The sequence below is a fragment of the Microcebus murinus genome, chromosome 2 (assembly GCF_040939455.1).
Source record: "Microcebus murinus isolate Inina chromosome 2, M.murinus_Inina_mat1.0, whole genome shotgun sequence".
In the NCBI taxonomy this organism is placed as follows: Eukaryota; Metazoa; Chordata; class Mammalia; order Primates; family Cheirogaleidae; genus Microcebus; species Microcebus murinus.
In genome coordinates this window covers 14218489-14236303 of record NC_134105.1, presented here as the reverse complement: position 1 = coordinate 14236303, position 17815 = coordinate 14218489, and the positions used below count along the sequence as shown (strand labels likewise).

Below are 17815 nucleotides of genomic sequence, written 5' to 3'. Positions count from 1 at the left end.
TGCACGGAAGGAGCAAGATGGGGGAGGGCTTCCTGTGGCCTGACCTTTGCCTCCCCCACCCCAGGTTCTCCCGCACCTGTGAGAGCCTGGGAGCCGGTGGGTACCGCTGCACGGCCTGCGAACCCGGCTACACTGGCCAGTACTGTGAGCAGTAAGTTTGCAAACAGGTGGAAGGAAGGGAGGGGGACAAATGGCAGACTCCTAGGGGAGAGCCCTAATGGTCTCGCTCACAAAAGTCTCTACCGGGACTATGTTCTTTCCTGCCCAAAACCCTTCCAAGACTCCACATGGCCCTTGGGACAAGCCCAGGCTCCTCAGTCATCCTTACCATACGCCATTCTCATCCTACTTCTGACACCCAACGTCGTAGTCTAGCTGGGCTTCTCTTCTTAAGTCCTTGATGTTCAGATCTTGCATGTGCTGTCCCCTCTGCATGGAACCTTCCTCATCTCCAAACCTCCCCTTCTTGGCTAACACCTGCTCAGCCTGCAAGGTCGGCTTTACTCACTCACTCAGCACATTTTTATCCGGCATCTGTGTGCCCTGCAGCGTGCTGGGGTGTTGGAGATGAAGTGGTGATCAAGGCAGATTCCATCCCAGCCCTTATGGAGTCTACTGCCCCTAACAGGAGGCAAGGCAGGAAAAAAGTAATCATGCAGATATACATTTACAAACCGTGTAATAAGTTCTCTGAAAGAAGAGTGCAGCCTGCTCCGAGGTGATACGACAGCTCAGAAGTCCCATCCTCTGGGGAGCCCCCCTGATTCTCAGGGCTGAGTGAATGCCCCCCACCCACCTTTGGGCTCCCACAGTCCTGATAATGCTCCCCTCACTCTCATTTTGCATTTCCACATTGAGTTCCCAACTAGTAAGTTCCACAAGACCAAGGACATCATCATGTTCATTACTGTATTTCCAACACCTAGCGTGGCACATAGTAGTTGCTTAATAAACATGTTGAATGCATGTTTCCCTAGAGAATAATGTACCTCCCTTATTAGCCAACCTGCTAACACTGCCTTAGAGTCTCTTTTCTCAGCTCACTGATGCCCTATGTTGGGGCCTCTTTGGTCCCCAAAGTGCTTCTGGAGCTCTGAGTCTCCTCACCCCAAACAGGGCAGCCAGCCAATCTTCTGGCTCCCCAAGTCCGCCATGAGGCACTGGGACCCTTGGGGCCTGACAGAGCTGTCCTTGTTCCCCCTTGCAGGTGTGCCCCAGGTTACGTGGGTAATCCCAATGTGCGAGGGGGCCGGTGCGTGCCACAGAGTAAGTGGGACTGTAGCCCAGGATGCGGGTGATGGGCAAGGCAGGAGCCTGGGAGTTTGGGGGATACTAGGTCTGGGGACAGGGCTGAGGGCGGGGCACCCCAGTCTCTTGGAGAGCAGAGATGTCTGAGGCAAAGCTGCGTGCTGGGGCCTCCTGTCCGACTGGCCTCTCCTGTCCCCACCCCACCCCCAGCAAACCAGGCCCCACTGGTGGTCCAGGTGCATCCTGCCCGGAGCATCGTGCCCCAAGGCGGCCCCCACTCACTGCGGTGCCAGGTCAGCGGGAGCGCACCCCACTACTTCTACTGGTCCCGTGAGGATGGGCGGCCCTTGCCCAGCAGCACCCAGCAGCGACATCAAGGTACCCATGGCCCCAGGCCGCTCAGCCCCTTGAGCCACCACTGCCGTGGAGGGGAGGCAGGGGCCTGTCCCAGCACCTCGCGTGTGGGGCTGGATGGGAGAAGGGGTACAACTGCACTCACAGGCTCACGTCCCCTCCCCGCCAGGCTCTGAGCTCCACTTCCCCAGCGTCCAGCCCGCGGATGCTGGCGTCTACATCTGCACCTGTCGCAACCTCCACCATGTCAATACCAGCCGTGCAGAGCTGCTGGTCACCGGTGAGTCCCTGCTGCCCCGTCCACAGACTGCCTGTCCGGGCTGGGCTGCAGACTGCAGACGGCGCCTCCACCTGCTGGGAGGGGCCAGTGGTCGCCTGGCAAGGGCAGAGGCCATGGACATGGGGAGAGGCGACGGCTTCAAGGTCCACTTTAGAGGCAGAATCAACAGAACTTGATTGTGGTCAGTGAGGAAGAAGGACAAGGATGGTGCCCGGGAAACTGGATTCTGGGAACTGGGTAAACGGGGTGCTAATTACCAAGATAAAGGAGGCTCCACGGCCGGGAGCGGGGTGGCTCACACCTGTAATCCTAGCACCCTGGGAGGCCGAGACGGGCGGATTGCTCGAGGTCAGGAGTTCGAAACCAGCCTGAGCAAGAGCAAGACCCCGTCTCTACTATAAATAGAAAGAAATTAATTGGCCAACTGATATATATAGAAAAAATTAGCCAGGCATGGTGGTGCATGCCTGTAGTCCCAGCTGCTTGGGAGGCTGAGGCAGGATTGCTTGAGCCCAGGAGTTTGAGGTTGCTGTGAGCTAGGCTGACGCCATGGCACTCACTCTAGCCTGGGCAACAAAGCGAGACTCTGTCTTAAAAAAAAGGAGGCTCCAGGAGGAGGGTGTCTGCATTCAGGCTCCCTCAAAGGCAGAGTCTGAAACAAGGATGTGCGTGCAAGTAGCTGAGGGAGGTAGAGAGAGACGGGAAGGGAAGGCATGCAATAAAGGCATGTCCTCACACACATTTCCACCACGAGCAATCGTTGCTTAATGCGGCAAGAAAGCTTGGCAGTGTAGACACGCACCCTGGAGCCCCTGCCCTGGGGTCCGGGGACTGGGGTACATGTTCCGCAGCACATATGCAAACAGGTCAGAGAGAATCGCAAGTTCCATTTGGACTTTCTGAATCGGAGATGTCCGGCAAAATACCTAAGTGGGCCCATCAGGCAGGTGTTTGGCCATGTGAGTCTGAACTCGGGAAAGGGGCTGTAGCCAGAGAAATGAATTTGGAAGCTATTGGCACAAGGATGGTATTTAAAGCCACGGGGCAGGGTGAAGCCACCCAGGCAGAATATGGCTGGAGGACAGGGCCCAGCGCAGAGCCCCAGGGAGCTCCAGCGTGACCAGGTCAAGTTGGAGACGAGGAGCAGCGGGGAGGAGGCTGCACCGGGGAGTCGGGAGGGAAAGGCTTCCAGCCTCGCCCCCAGGGAGGCAGAGAGGGTCATGCTTTGACATGAGTGTTTTTCAGTGGAGAGAAGGGGTAGAAACCAGATTGGAGTGGAGCAAGGAAGGGGAGGGAAGGGAGGGCAGCCAGAGTAGACAACCCTTGCAAGAGTCTTGGCTCTGAGGGGAGGCCAGGAAATGGGGCGGTGGCTGGGAGAGCATGGGGTCGGGGGGAATTTCAGAAGTGGGAGATTCTAGAACACATTTGTCTGTGGAGTGAAATGAGCCCATGAGAGAGGGCGAGGGAAGAAGTCCTCAGGAGGGGTGCAGCACTCAGAAGGTGCAGGGGTGGGACTGAGGGGGCGGGAGGGTCCCATCCTTCAGGGCCAGGAAGGAGGGAGGTGGGAAGATGGGAAAACTCCTGACTAGCAGTTTCTGTTTTCTCACCAAGAGTGGGTTGAAGCCACCAGCTGTGACAGTGGCTGGGAGGGGACCGGAGGAGGTGTGAAATAGTTATTTGGGAGGGTAGAAACTCAAACCAGACACGGGGAGAGACCCGGTTGGAGCTAAGTGAGTGTGAAGTGTTAGGAGCTCGTTTGTGGTCTGCCATCGTGAACCGCAGCCAAGTGCACTTGTAGCGTGCCGTTCCCCAAGCGCATCCGCTGGCCGTGTGCGCCCGCGGGGAGAACGGGGAGGGCGGGGTGCGGCCAGCATGGGGAGGCAGGCGCCAGGGGTGGACGGCAGCTAAGCTGGACCAGGAAGGCAGTGACGCCCAGAGGGGGTGTGGGGAAAGAGAAAGTGGCCGTGGGACAGGGCCTTGGCGGGCACCAGCTCACGGGGGGCTTCCCGCCCCACAGAGGCTCCAAGCAAGCCCATCACAGTGACGGTGGAGGAGCAGCGGAGCCAGAGTGTGCGCCCCGGGGCCGACGTCACCTTCATCTGCACGGCCAAGAGCAAGGTGCGCAGGGCAGAGAGTAGGGCTGGGGGAGGGGCTCTCTTCTGGGGTCTGAGCCCACCCGTGACCCTCACCCCTGCCCCTGGCCCTGCAGTCTCCGGCCTACACCCTGGTGTGGACCCGCCTGCACAACGGGAAACTGCCCACCCGAGCCATGGACTTCAATGGCATCCTGACCATCCGCAACGTGCAGCCCAGTGACGCGGGCACCTACGTGTGCACCGGCTCCAACATGTTCGCCATGGACCAGGGCACGGCCACGCTGCACGTGCAGGGTACGCCTCCCACCCCAGCTTGGCCCCCCATGCCCTACGGTACTGGCGCACCCTTTCTTCATGCAGCAATAATTTCTGAGCACCTACTGTGTGCCTGGTCCTGGGCAGGCTCTGAAGAGGCAGAGGAAGGAAGGACATGAAGGGTCTTGGCCCTCCTGAAGTCTGTGTTCTAGCTGGGGAGACCATAGCCATGGGAACAAATGAGCAAACAAGATAATCAATCACACATGGGCCGGGCACGGTGGCTCACGCCTGTAATCCTGGCACTCTGGGAGGCTGAGGTGGGAGAATTCCTTGAGGTCAGGAGTTCAAGACCACCCTGAGCAAGAGCAAGACCCCCATCTCTACTAAAAATAGAAAAATTAGCCAAACATTGTGGTGTGTGCCTGTAGTCCCAGGTACTCAGGAGGCTGAGGCAGGAGGATCGCTTGAGCCCAGGAGTTTGAAGTTGCAGTGAGCTATGATGACGCCATGGCACTCTAGCCCAGGCAACAGAGCAAGACTCTGTCTCAAAAAAAATAAAGAAGATTACACATGTGCTGAGTGCCAGTCTAGGGACAAACAGGGCGATGAGAAAGCAAGAAACGAGGTGGGGGGGCTACACTGGGTGAGTGGTCAGGGAGGGCCTCTCTGAGGGGGTGACAGCTAAGCTGGGACCTGAAGGAAAGGTAGGTGTTGTGCCCTTTAGAAAGCTGGCAGAGAGTGTTCTAGGTAACAGGAGCAGCAAGTGCAAAGGCCCTGAGGCAGGAGCATGGTGCTGTGTTTGAGGCACAATGACGCCAACGTGGCTGGGGCTGCGGAAGGAGGGCTGGTGAGGAACGTGAAGACATGGGCAGAAGTGAGAGCACGTGGGATGGGCGGATGAGAACAGGCAGTCTGGGTTTTATGCTAAAAGCAACATTGAGCCATGGACAGGTCTTAAGCAGGGCAGGAACAAGACGCCATTGATGCTTCCGAAGCTCCCTCTGGCTGCTGCGTGCACAGACGCCATGGGGGGCTAACCTGGAAGCCGAGACCAGCAAGGAGGCTGTTGCCGTGAGTCAGACAACACTCCCCACCCTGATGCATGTCCTTCCTCCCCCTCATCAGCCTCGGGCACCTCGTCTGCCCCCGTGGTCTCCATCCACCCGCCGCAGCTCACAGTGCAGCCCGGGCAGCTGGCCGAGTTCCGCTGCAGCGCCACCGGGACCCCCACGCCCACCCTCGAGTGGACAGGTGAGGCTGTGGCCAGAGTGACGTTGGGGGCCCGGCTTCCCTGGTGTGGGAGGAGGGCAGGGGCAGACTCTACGCTGTGGACTTGCAGCCCCCAGGGCACCAGGCCACACCCGTGCCGGTGGGCACTGACCCCACGTCTCCTTGTCAGGGGGCCCCGGCAGCCAGCTCCCTCAGAAGGCACAAATCCACGGCGGCATCCTGCACCTGCCGGCCGCCGAGCCCTCGGACCAGGGCCAGTACCTGTGCCGCGCCCACAGCAGCGCCGGGCAGCAGGTGGCCAGGGCTGTGCTCCACGTGCTCGGTGAGAGGGCCGGGCTGAGGGTGGGGGCCGGGAGCCCGGCGGCTGCCCAGAGCAGTGTCCTCACCGGGCTCTGTCGCAGGGGGCAACGGGCCCAGGGTGCAGGTGAGCCCAGAGAAGACCGAGGTGCAGGAGGGCAGCACCGTCAGGCTGTACTGCAGGGCCGCAGGCGTGCCCAGCGCCACCATCACCTGGAGGAAGGAAGGCGGCAGCCTCCCCCCGCAGGTGAGCAGACCGGCCCCCCAGGCCACAGCGCTGGCTGCCCCCCCCCCACTCCCTGCCCCAGCGCCGCCTCTCTGCCCCTCCACGTCCACGATGGCGGCCTGCTCGGGCCATGCAGCCCCGCAGGCAGCCTCTGGCGCCCTCCCTGCTGCCTGGTTCTGCCCTGGGTGCTGATACTGCCTCTGTGGCTGCCTCTCCCTCTTCTGCCCCGTCCGCCCCCTCGCTGGTGGCCCTGCCAGGCTGCCTCTCGGGCGGCTGACCCTTCCCGCCCCACGCAGGCCCGGTCCGAGCGCACGGACATCGCCACGCTGCTCATCCCCGCCATCACCGCTGCCGACGCCGGCTTCTACCTCTGCGTGGCCAGCAGCCCCGCGGGCACCGCCCAGGCCCGGATCCAAGTGGTGGTGCACGCAGGTGCCGGCCCTCTGGGAGTGGAGGGGTGGGGGCCTGCCAGGGCTCCCCCAGACCTGCTCACAACCCTCTTCCCCAGCCTCAGGCGCCGGCGCACCGCCAGTCAGGATCGAGTCCTCGTCGCCATCGGTGACTGAAGGCCAGACGCTCGACCTCAACTGTGTGGTGGCAGGGTCAGCCCACGCCCAGGTCACTTGGTACAGGCGAGGGGGCAGGCTGCCCGCCCACGCCCAGGTAGGAGGGTCCCTGAGCCCGAGGCAGGGCGCCCCAGGGCGAGGGGCTCTGGCTGGGGTGGGCCCGTGCCCGGGGAGGCACCCCCCCAACCCCGTGCCCCCCCAGCAGGGAGGCCTTACCTCCCACCCTGCCCCGTTCCCAGCAGAGCCCCCGAGAGTTTGCTGAATGAATCTCTGAGGCTCAGAGGGACGGTGACTACGGACCCGTCCCTGCCCTCACATACCTGTGCTGCCCCGCCCAGGTCCACGGCTCCCGGCTGCGGCTCCCCCAGGTCTCGCCGGCCGACTCTGGGGAGTACGTGTGCCGCGTGGAGAACGGGTCAGGCCCCAAGGAGGCCTCCATCGTCGTCTCTGTCCTCCACGGCACCCATTCGGGCCCCAGCCACATCCCAGGTGAGGAGCCAGGTGGGGCTGGGCAGGGGCTGGGCAGGGGCTGTGCCTCTCCTCCCAGGGAAGGTGCCCGTGTCCCCTTCAGTGGTGTCAGGATAGAGGGGACGTTCCAGGCAGGCTGTGACCCTCCCCGCTGGCTCAGGGAGACAAAGGGACTGAAGCTGGGACACGCCTGCTGGCACTTACCAGGGGCCCGTGTGAGGGAAATGTTTCCGAACTCATCAGGAAGCAGCAGCGAGTCCGGGCTGAACACGGAGCTGGAATCCGGCTGATCTGGGTTCAAAGCCTCACTCTGCCCTTTATCAGCCTGGAACCTCTTTTGACCTTTGGGGACCTCAGGTTCCCCATCTGTGAAACAGGACAGTTCCACCCACCTGCTTGGTGATGGTGTGGTTTACATGAGATGGTGTCAGTGGAAACCACTTGCGAGCACGTGGCGACACAGCAGAAGGGAGTTGTGTCTGTTGTCCACATCCTGGGGCCCGGCCTGGGCGGTCAAGGTCTCTGGTTCCCTGCGGGCCACAGCGGTTCATCATCAAGAAGTCGTGGGTGGCAAACGGGCCTCCAGCTCCCAGTTAGAGGTGGGGGAGAGAAGGAGGCACATTCCGGCGGCCACACCGAGGCAAAAGAGTGTGGTCCCAGGCCCAGAGGGCCACCCGTCAGCCCTCCCAGGCTAGGGCCTGGCCGCATCCTGGGCCGTCAGCACCAGGGCTGCGGGCTGGGCTCAGGAGCCCGGCTCTGAGCAGCCCCCTGTGCCCCAGCCCCCGGCAGCACCCAGGCCATCCGCATCGAGCCCTCCTCCTCCCACGTGGCCGAAGGGCAGACCCTGGATCTGAACTGCGTGGTGCCCGGGCAGGCCCACGCCCAGGTCACCTGGCACAGGCGCGGCGGCAGCCTCCCCGCCCGGCACCAGGTACGGCCGCCCTGGGTCCAGCCTGCTGGAGGGGTGGGACCGGGCTGCTCCAAGCCCCTCCCAACCCACCATCTGCCCGCAGACCCACGGCTCGCTGCTGAGGCTGCACCAGGTGTCCCCTGCCGACTCGGGCGAGTATGTGTGCCGTGTGCTCATCGGCTCTGAGCACCTGGAGACCTCCGTCCTAGTCACCATCGAGCCCGCCGGCTCCATCCCTGGTGAGTGACTCCCAGAGACGTGGCGAGCTGAGGGGCAGCAAGCGCTCCAGGGCAGTGGGGCCCAAGGGACTCTTGTTCCTGGCGCTGGGCAGGAGGCCCAGGCGGGAGTTGGCCACGGGGCCCTGTGCAGGCAGATGCCACTTGTCCGACTCGACGCCCTCATCCCATCTCCTTGGCCACTCCTCTGCTGCCTGTTCCTGCCTCCTCTTCCTCTCTCCCAGCCCCCACTACCCTCATCTCGCTCTCACTTCCTCTCTCCACCTCTGCAAGGCTTGGCCCCTTACCAAGCTGAGGACATCAAAAGCCTCAGGCCACCAAGCCCCCAAAAGCATGGGCCTGGCCTCGGAACCCAAGGCGGAGCTGGCCCCAGGGCGGACAGCTCCTGCCTTCTCTTCAGGGGAGCATGCCCTACCCTCACTGCTGTCCCCACAGCCCAGGGACCCGTCCCACCGGTCAGGATCGAGTCTACATCCTCCACAGTGGCCGAGGGGCAGACCCTGGATCTGAGCTGTGTGGTGGCAGGGCAGGCCCACGCCCAGGTCACGTGGTACAAGCGAGGGGGCAGCCTCCCCGCCCGGCACCAGGTACACGGCGCCAGGAACGTGGGAAGGGGCCGTGGCGGGGCTGGGGGGGCTGGGTGACTGGCAGTTCCCGGCTCAGCAGGGCAGCGGTGGGGACACCTGCTGGGCTCCGGGAAGCCCCTTTCTCACGCCCCTGCCCACCACTGCCCAGGTGCGCGGCTCCCGCCTGTACATCTTCCAGGCCTCGCCCGCCGACGCGGGGGAGTACGTCTGCCGGGCCAGCAACGGCGTGGAGGCCTCCCTCAGGGTCATGGTCACCAGGACTCAGGGAGCCAACTTCGCCTACCGTGAGCGGGGCCGCCGGGCTGGGCCGGGATGCAGAAAGAGGACGGGCTGGGGCCACCTCAGAGGACTGGAGTGACCGGGCCCTGTCCTATCCCCCAGCCCCCGGCAGCACCCAGCCCATCCGAATCGAGCCCTCCTCCTCGCACGTGGCCGAGGGGCAGACCCTGGATCTGAACTGCGTGGTGCCGGGCCAGGCCCACGCCCAGGTCACCTGGCACAGGCGCGGGGGCAGCCTCCCCGCCCGGCACCAGGTATGGGACTCGGGGACAGACCGGCCATGGAGGAGGGTGTGGCTCCTGGGTGGTGGAGGCAGAGGTGGCCCTGGACCCCACTGCGTGGGCGTGTAGTGCAGTGGCCAGAACCCGGCGTGTAGGACCTGCCAGCCCAGGTATGAATCCTGGTTCCAACACTTGTTAGCTGGTGACCTTGGGCAAGTTACTTAACCTCTCTGAGCTATAGTTTCAGCATCTCTAAAATGGAAACAATAGTACCTACCTTACAGAACTGTCTTAAACGTTAATTAGTACACATGTGAAATACTCAGAGGCTAGGCTTGTAGAAAGTCCTCTAAGCTGTCAATATTACCATAATACCATTAACTACTATTATTACCGTATTCTAGAGAATTTAAGATACCACTGATTACAAAATGCACCATTATTTTATGTACCTCTGAAGACAAAAAAAGCTTGTATTCATAATTGCAAGATTATTCATCGTAGGTGCATCTTGGTTTCAGAGACACTGAGATGTGTGTCTAGAATTGATGGAATGTGGAAGGAGGGTGTGCCCGGTTCACCAGGGGCCCCCAGGCTCACCACCCCACTCCTGGGACGAGAGTGCCCCTTCCCCACCACTGATCCAGGGCTGATGGCCAGGCCTTGGGGGTCAGAGTGAGGCAGGGCTGCAGGGGCAGGCTCAGGGGTCCCACAAGGGCTCCCTCTGACTCACCCCCCACTCTGGACAGACCCATGGCTCCCTGCTGAGACTACACCAGGTGTCCCCTGCTGACTCGGGCGAGTATGTGTGCCGAGTGGTGGGCGGCTCTGTGCCCCTGGAGGCCTCCGTCCTGGTCACCATTGAGCCTGCAGGCTCTGTGCCCGGTGAGTAGCTGTGGGGCAGGGTGGGGCTGGGGCCCAGCCCAGGGCAGGGGATAGGGGCTCCCCACTGCAGCGATGGCATGCTCCGGGGTCCCGCCTCCAACTGCCCCTGCCACAAGACCAGTAGCCCTGTCTCTTCCCACCTCGAAGCTGGGGACTGACCCTCTGCCCTCTGTCCCCAGCACTTGGGGTCACCCCCCCAGTCCGGATCGAGTCATCTTCCTCACATGTGGCCGAAGGGCAAACCCTGGATCTGAACTGCCTGGTTTCCGGGCAGGCCCACGCCCAGGTCACGTGGCACAAGCGTGGGGGCAGCCTCCCCGCCCGGCACCAGGTAGGAGGGGCTGAGGAAGGCCTGGAGGACCGTGTCACTCTGGCATGCAGAGCTGAGGCTTTGGATTCAGGCACATTTCAGTTCAGACACTGCTCTGCCGCTTGCCTGCCGTGAGACCTTAGGCCCGTCACTTGATTCCCTGACCCTCAGTGTCCTCATCCATCAAGTGGGCACATGCTGCCCACCTCATCTACCTGTACCATGTCAGCAAACACTGGTGCCCACATTTCCCCGGTGCCAAGTCTCAGTGGTCCCTGGCAGGGGTGAGGTGGCAGGCTAGACCCAGTCCCGACGTGGGGCAGGGGAAAGGAAGGAAGAAGGTGGCTCTCCCTGGAAGGTCTTGGGGACCAGGGACGGGAACAGGGGCCTGGCCAGGAGCCCTAGTGCCCGGCTCTGATCCTGCCCCTCCTTCCTCTCCTGCCTCTCCTGCCTGCCCCTCCCAGGTGCATGGCTCAAGGCTGCGGCTACTCCAGGTGACCCCGGCCGACTCTGGGGAGTATGTGTGCCGCGTGGTCAGCAGCTCAGGCACCCAGGAAACCTCAGTCCTGGTCACCATCCAGCAGCGCCATAGCACCTCCCACTGTGAGTGTCCCAGGGGTCCTGCAGGTGGAGGAAGGCTGCGGGGACCCACTCCACCCCAGCAGCTCCCACACCTGCCTTCCGTCTCGCCCCCAGCCCAGAGCGTGGTGTACCCCGTCCGCATCGAGTCTTCCTCCGCTTCCCTGGCCAACGGCCACACCCTGGACCTCAACTGCATGGTCGCCAGCCAGGCCCCCCACACCATCACCTGGTACAAGCGTGGTGGCAGCTTGCCCACCAGGCACCAGGTACACAGCTATAGGCAGGGAGGCCAAAAGCAGGGTGCACCGGCCCTGACGGGAAGTGGGGGTGGTTCTCAGCACCGTGCTCTGTGCTTATTCAGTCATTCAACAAACACTGAGTGCCTTGCTGGGTGGGCCCTGTACTGGTGCTGAGAACACGGAGCTAAGTCCTGTGGGCCTCAGCTGGGTCCACTGAGTCTCCCGGGAAGCTGCCCCAGGCCAGGTCCTGTGCCTGACACTGCAGATCCCAGGTGGAATGAGACAGTCGTCTGCCCTCAGGCAGCTCGCAGGCCGCCGGAGCCCCAGCGGGGTGCCGTGTCCACACTGGGGAGGGCCTCCAGGCTTTCTGGAGAGGTGACAAAAGACCAGAGGCACCGTCCACCCCAGCCCAGAGACAGGCAACACGCCTCGCCAGGCGCCGCAGGAAGGCCGGGGTCCCGAGTCCAGGGGTGGCAACAGCAGTCCCAAGACGCGGTGGTACCCCCCACCTACTGACACCTGCTCCCTCCAGATCGTGGGCTCCCGGCTACGGATCCCTAAAGTGACTCCTGCGGACTCAGGCGAGTACGTGTGTCACGTCAGCAATGGTGCCGGCTCCCAGGAGACCTCTCTCATCGTCACCATCCAGGGCAGCGGCCCCCCCCATGGTGAGAGCGCAGAGGGCAGGGGTCGGGGCAGGCGGCTGCAGGGGGAGGCAGAGAGGTCCTCGGCGCTGTCACTGTTGTCTCACACTGGCTGTGTGTCCCCCTATCCCCAGTGCCCAGCGTCATCCGACCAATCAGGATCGAGTCCTCGTCCCCCACGGTGGTGGAAGGACAGACCTTGGATCTGAACTGCGTGGTGGCCGGACAGCCCCAGGCTGTCATCACGTGGTACAAGCGTGGGGGCAGCCTTCCCTCCCGACACCAGGTACGGCGTGGAGCCATGGCAGCAGGGGCTGGACCCCCGTCTCCAGGGGTGGGCAGTGCGGGGACAGCCCCATGGGCCCCTTCTCTTGCACCCTGGAAGTCCCCGCAGACCGGGCCCTGGGTAGACAGAAGGCAGCCTTGGCAGGTCTGATGGGGGAGGCCTGGGCCAGCGGTGACCCTGCCCCCCCCCAACTCCTCCTCCCCTCCATGCCCACCCTCCCGCCCAGGCCCATGGCTCCCGCCTGCGGTTGCACCAGATGTCCGTGGCTGACTCGGGCGAGTACGTGTGCCGGGCCAACAACAACATCGACGCGCTGGAGGCCTCCATCGTGGTCTCCGTGTCCCCCAGCGCCAGCAACCCCTCCAGTGAGTGTGACGAAGGAGACACAGGTGACAGAGCTCTGGGGAGGAGGAGCTTTGAGAGTCCTGGGACCTGGCGGTGGTCAGGGCAAGGGCCATGCAGGAAGATGCGGGTTCCAATCCTGCCTGCACCAGTAAGGGCCTTAGAGAGTGACTTCCCCATCCCAGCCTCAGTTTCCTCACCAGTGACATTGCGGTCTCGGTCATTCCAGCCTCACAACTGCACTCCCAGTGCAGCAGCCACGAGGCACCTGTGCCAATAGAAATTAAATAAATGTTAAAACTCTGTTTCTAACATTTGAAGTGTTCAGTAGCCACGTGCAGCTAGTGGCCACTGTCTTGGCCAGTGCAGATAAAAGACCATTTCTGTCACCACAGGAAGTTTATGAATTGTGTGAGGATTAAGTGAGTTAGTACACGTAAAGTGCTTAGAACAATGCCTGGCATACTGCAAGTGCTTAATAAGTGTTAACTCTTGTTGCTCCCCTGGGGGATGGGTCCCTGCGGCTGAATGTCTCTCCAAACCCATCCCCTAAATCTGACTGTGGCTAAGCCCTGACCTGCTGCTTCTGTGCCCCAGCCTCTGGCGGTGCCATGCCCATCAGAATTGAGTCATCGTCATCACAGGTGGCCGAGGGGCAGAGCCTGGATCTGAACTGCGTGGTGCCCGGGCAGGCCCACGCCCAGGTTACCTGGCACAGGCGTGGGGGCAGCCTCCCCAGTCACCATCAGGTATGTGGCCGGCCAGAAATGGGATACGACCGCCAGATGTGGGGGCCCTGGCTAGCTCTGCCCAGGAACGGGGCCTGGGAGCCATGTGGGGTGTGGGTCAGAGGTTAGACCCTGGCCCCAGGCCTTCCACGATTCCAGAGTGGCACCTCACTCTGCTCCTCTGTCCTGTCCCCATCCAGGCCCACGGCTCACGGCTGCGGCTGCACCAGGTGTCCCCGGCCGACTCGGGCGAGTATGTGTGCCATGTGGTGGGCAGCTCTGGCCCCCTGGAGGCCTCGGTCCTGGTCACCATTGAGGCCTCTGGCTCAAGCTCTGTCCACGTCCCTGGTGAGGGTCCCTGCAGTGGGTCTGGGAGGCCAGAGGATGGAAGAAGGGAGGGAGACCAGAGGCAGAGTGGGGGGAAGGAAACACTTTTTGGCAACTGCCCCTTCGACCCCAGGGCACGTGGGGTGGTTCCTGTCCCTCTTGGGGGCTGGAAGCACAGGCTTTGGAGTCTGGCTCCTGCAGCCTGAGCCCCAGCTCCTCTGTCCACTCTCAGAGATGTCACGCAGGGACTTCACCTCTGCTTGTCACTGTCCCCATCTGTGAACGGGGTAGTAGAGCCCTTGTCCCCAACTGTCCCCAACTGAGACAATTCACTGAGCTCCCTGAAGCCTGGAACTGCATCTGTGGGGGTGCTGGAGGGTGGTTTTAGGTTGTACCCCAATAAACATCTTTACTAGTAGTGGTGGTAGAGGAGGGGAAACACATCAGACGTGTCCTTATTTCATGGAAATCGTTGCCTGTAATGGGGCTAAGGATTTAAGGTTCTGTAGAGTGGATCTATGGAAAGGAAGGTGTGCAGTAATCAGTAGCGCGCTGTGCGCTCCATGGCAGAAATCTCGACAGTAGCGCACAGGTGGCTGAGTGATGGGTGTGATCGAGCACTTCCTAGGTGCCGGGCCCTGGGATAATTACACATATCGATTCATTTCATCCTCCCCACGGCCCTTTAAGATAGGTGTGATTGTTCTCTCCATTTTACAAATGGGGAAACTGAGACTCAGAAAGGTGAAGTAACTTCCCAAAGGTCACATGACTAGTAAGTGGCAGAGCTGGGATTTGAACCCAGGCAATCTGGCCTGAGTCTGGGTTTTTAGCCACACACCATTTGAGTCTGGCAAACGTTAGCAAACCATGTGGAGGTGCCTGACCCCCAGGCCGGGCCCCAGTGGCACTGGGAACGTGGGAAGGGGAGGACGTGGTGGGTCCGTTGCCTGGGAGTGGCTCCAGGACAGTGACGCGCCTCCACCTCCCACCCCGGGCAAGCCCGCTGGTCCAAGCCTCTAGAATGGGAAAGGAGAGAAGCCGCTCCCCAGATGGCCTCTGGTCTGCACATCTGGGCGCCCAGGGGAGGGGCTGGGGCACAGCAATGGGAGTCCCAGCTCACCGACCTCCCCCTGTGCCCCAGCCGCAGGCGGAGCACCACCCATCCGCATCGAGACCTCCTCCTCTCGAGTGGCCGAGGGGCAGACCCTGGATCTGAAGTGCGTGGTGCCCGGGCAGGCCCACGCCCAGGTCACCTGGCACAGGCGCGGGGGCAGCCTCCCCGCCCGGCACCAGGTAAGGGGCTGGAGAGAGCAGGACGCACCCCGCCCCCACCCCCACAGTCCTGTCTGAACCCTGCCCTGAAGGGAAGTGGCCCCAGCAGCCAGGGCTTGGGGGGAACTATGGCAGGAGATTGCTGGAGTCAGGAAGCCGAGAGCAGGCTGGGCGCAGCAGGGCCACCACCAGCCCCACAGCACCTTGGTGCAAAACAGAAAAGGACACCTCTTACTCAAGACATCTGACTTCCTCCTCCCAGAGAAAATGTCATAATAAATGTATGCTCCACAATGTCTAATGGCTGTGGGTGACAGTCCTGGGTACAAGAGGCTTTGGGCATCTGAAGGCCTTGGCCTCCCAGCCCACTCTCCCCACTCCCCCCCTACCTTGTCCAGGTTCACGGCCCCTTGCTGAGACTGAACCAGGTGTCCCCTGCCGACTCTGGGGAGTACTCATGCCAAGTGACCGGAAGCTCAGGCACCCTGGAGGCATCTGTCCTGGTCACGATTGAGGCCTCCAGCCCGAGCCCCATTCCTGGTGAGTGACAAGGATCAGTGTGCCATGCTAGGGCCTAGGTGTGGGGGCCCTCCTGGCCATGCTCCAATCTGGCGTCCCAGCAGGGCCCCCGTTGTTGCCTAGGAGTGGGGTTATCTACAGCTGAGGATCAAGCCGACCTCGTGTTCCCAAATCTGGTGACAGCCAAAGCCTGACTAGCTGCCGCTGTGGCTCTAGTCTCTGGCCGTTCTTTGGTCCCTCCCAGCAACCAGCCCTGGGTATCATGATGGCATCTTAGTACCCTAGTACCTTAGTTCCCCAAGCCTCTTAGGGGAATGGAGGATGGCCTCTCACGCACCATCAAGCCACTGTGGCTCCAGGAGGACCCATCAGCCTCAATGGCCCCTCTCACCCACCCCCTGTGCCCACAGCTCCGGGACTGGCCCAGCCCATCCACATCGAGGCCTCCTCCTCACACGTGGCTGAGGGGCAGACCCTGGATCTGAGCTGCGTGGTGCCCGGGCAGCCCCACGCCCAGGTCACCTGGCACAAGCGCGGGGGCAGCCTCCCCGCCCGGCACCAGGTACAGGGGCCAGGATGGGGCCAATTCCAGGGCAGGCAAGGAGTCAAGCTGCACCCAAACCTCATGCAAACTCCAGCCTGCTTAGGGACCACAGGGGATAAAATACCTGGGGGGGGGGAAGAGTTCACTAGCCTGGGTGTTGAGAGGCCTGGGCTTTTCTCCTGGCTCTGCTGCTGAGCCACTTCTTGAGCCTCAGTTTCCCTGCTATAGAGTGAGTGGGTGGGACTTCTCACTAGGCTTCTGTGAGTGGGGCTTCCTCCACGCCCACCAGCTGGAGCCCCGAGTGCCCGAGACCCGTGGAGAACTTCTGGGTACCGGCAGAGCTGGGCTCGGGGACTTCCCTGTCCCAGGGCTCTGGCCTGACGGCTGCCCGTCCTCGCTCCGGCAGACCCACGGCTCCCAGCTGCGCCTCCACCACGTGTCCCCGGCCGACGCGGGAGAGTACGTGTGCCGCGTGGCCAGCGGCTCCGGCCCTCCACAGGAGGCCTCCTTCACGGTCACCATCCCACCCAGTGCGGGCTCTTCCTACCGTGAGTGCGGCGGATGCCCTGGCGAGGGAGGAGGGACGGCAGGGCCGAGGCAGGGCCCCCTGCTCAGCCCGGACCTCCGCCCTCCGCCCCAGGCCTGCGGAGCCCAGTCATCTCCATCGACCCGCCCAGTAGCACCGTGCAGCAGGGACAGGACGCCAGCTTCAAGTGCCTCCTCCACGAGGGCGCAGCCCCCGTCACCCTGGAGTGGAAGGCGCGGAACCAAGAGCTGGAGGGTGAGCCAGGCGGGTGGGCGGCTGGAGGCAGGCGTGACGGACGGTCATCCCCACGGTGTGCCAGGGCGGGGCAGCAGGCAGGGATGCACCAAATGCCCCGTGTGGCCCTGGGGAAGGCCCTTCCCTCTCGGGGCCTCAGCGTCCACATCGTATGGTGAGGGATGTGGACCCAGGAGTCTCCAAGGACGTTTTTATTGTCTGCCATCTATGACTCCGGAGGGGCCAGGTGCTTGGGGCGGAGGGGCCCCAGCTGGCAGCACCAGGTAAGAGAAGGACCAGGCCGACCCCAGTGCCCTCTCTCCCTGCAACCCCACAGACAACGTCCGCATCAGCCCCAACGGCTCCATCATCAGCATCGTGGGCGCCCGGCCCGGCAACCACGGTGCCTACCGCTGCGTGGCCTCCAATGCCTATGGCGTGGCCCAGAGCGTCGTGACCCTCAATGTGCACGGTGAGGAGGCGTCCACCCCGGGGCTCTGTCCTCCCGAGTCCCAGCTCACCGTCCTCCAGGTTTAAATCCCGCTTCCGCCACCGACTCCCTCGTGGGCATTCTCCCCCCTCTGAGCCTCAGTTTCCACCTCAGAGCAGTGGGGAGACTGGCGCCCGCCCAGCAGTTACAGGGCTGGGGTCGTGATGCTGCACGTGGCCAGCCCCGCACGTGTGTCAGCACGTGTCATTCCTCCGGGCAGGGCCCCCTACAGTGTCCGTGCTCCCTGAGGGCCCCGTGCGGGTGAGAGCGGGAAAGGCCGTCACCCTGGAGTGCGTCAGCGCCGGGGAGCCTCGCTCCTCTGCTCGGTGGACCCGGATCGGCACCCCTGCCAAGCTGGAGCAGCGGGCGTACGGGCACCTGGACAGCCACATGGTGCTGCAGGTGAGGCCAGGCCTTTCACCTCGGGGTCTGAGTGCAGGCCAGGGCCCCGCCTCCAGCAGGGGCGTGGGGAGAGAGCAGCGCAGGGCAGCTGGGGGCGCATGGATGGAGAGAGGAAGGGAGAGATGGGACGGGTGTAGGATGAGTAGTTGGAACACGAGAGGGAGGAAGGAAGAAAGTGTGTGGAAGGATGGGTGGGCTGATGGCCATGTGGACGGATGGACGCGTG

The 17815-nt window shown here is 62.6% G+C and overlaps 1 protein-coding gene across 2 annotated transcripts in view; it reads left to right on the top strand.

The window, feature by feature from the left end:
• Positions 1-17815, top strand: part of HSPG2 (heparan sulfate proteoglycan 2) — a 97428-nt gene that overhangs the window by 64639 nt on the left and 14974 nt on the right. The window contains exons 39-71 of one of the 2 annotated variants that reach the window (XM_020281103.2): positions 65-151; positions 1208-1266; positions 1459-1626; positions 1772-1882; positions 3900-4000; positions 4092-4272; positions 5362-5487; positions 5636-5788; positions 5868-6010; positions 6286-6421; positions 6498-6652; positions 6894-7044; positions 7803-7954; positions 8037-8172; positions 8605-8756; positions 8905-9040; positions 9138-9289; positions 10006-10141; positions 10321-10472; positions 10916-11054; positions 11148-11299; positions 11805-11940; positions 12051-12202; positions 12429-12567; positions 13142-13293; positions 13473-13620; positions 14744-14895; positions 15273-15414; positions 15804-15955; positions 16344-16485; positions 16578-16718; positions 17035-17169; positions 17408-17589. In XM_020281103.2, the coding sequence (XP_020136692.2) occupies positions 65-151; positions 1208-1266; positions 1459-1626; positions 1772-1882; positions 3900-4000; positions 4092-4272; positions 5362-5487; positions 5636-5788; positions 5868-6010; positions 6286-6421; positions 6498-6652; positions 6894-7044; positions 7803-7954; positions 8037-8172; positions 8605-8756; positions 8905-9040; positions 9138-9289; positions 10006-10141; positions 10321-10472; positions 10916-11054; positions 11148-11299; positions 11805-11940; positions 12051-12202; positions 12429-12567; positions 13142-13293; positions 13473-13620; positions 14744-14895; positions 15273-15414; positions 15804-15955; positions 16344-16485; positions 16578-16718; positions 17035-17169; positions 17408-17589 (4651 nt within the window). Of the gene's footprint in view, positions 1-64; positions 152-1207; positions 1267-1458; positions 1627-1771; positions 1883-3899; positions 4001-4091; positions 4273-5361; positions 5488-5635; positions 5789-5867; positions 6011-6285; positions 6422-6497; positions 6653-6893; positions 7045-7802; positions 7955-8036; positions 8173-8604; positions 8757-8904; positions 9041-9137; positions 9290-10005; positions 10142-10320; positions 10473-10915; positions 11055-11147; positions 11300-11804; positions 11941-12050; positions 12203-12428; positions 12592-13141; positions 13294-13472; positions 13621-14743; positions 14896-15272; positions 15415-15803; positions 15956-16343; positions 16486-16577; positions 16719-17034; positions 17170-17407; positions 17590-17815 lie in introns of both variants that reach the window. The other variant, XM_075994835.1, reaches the window with a different exon arrangement.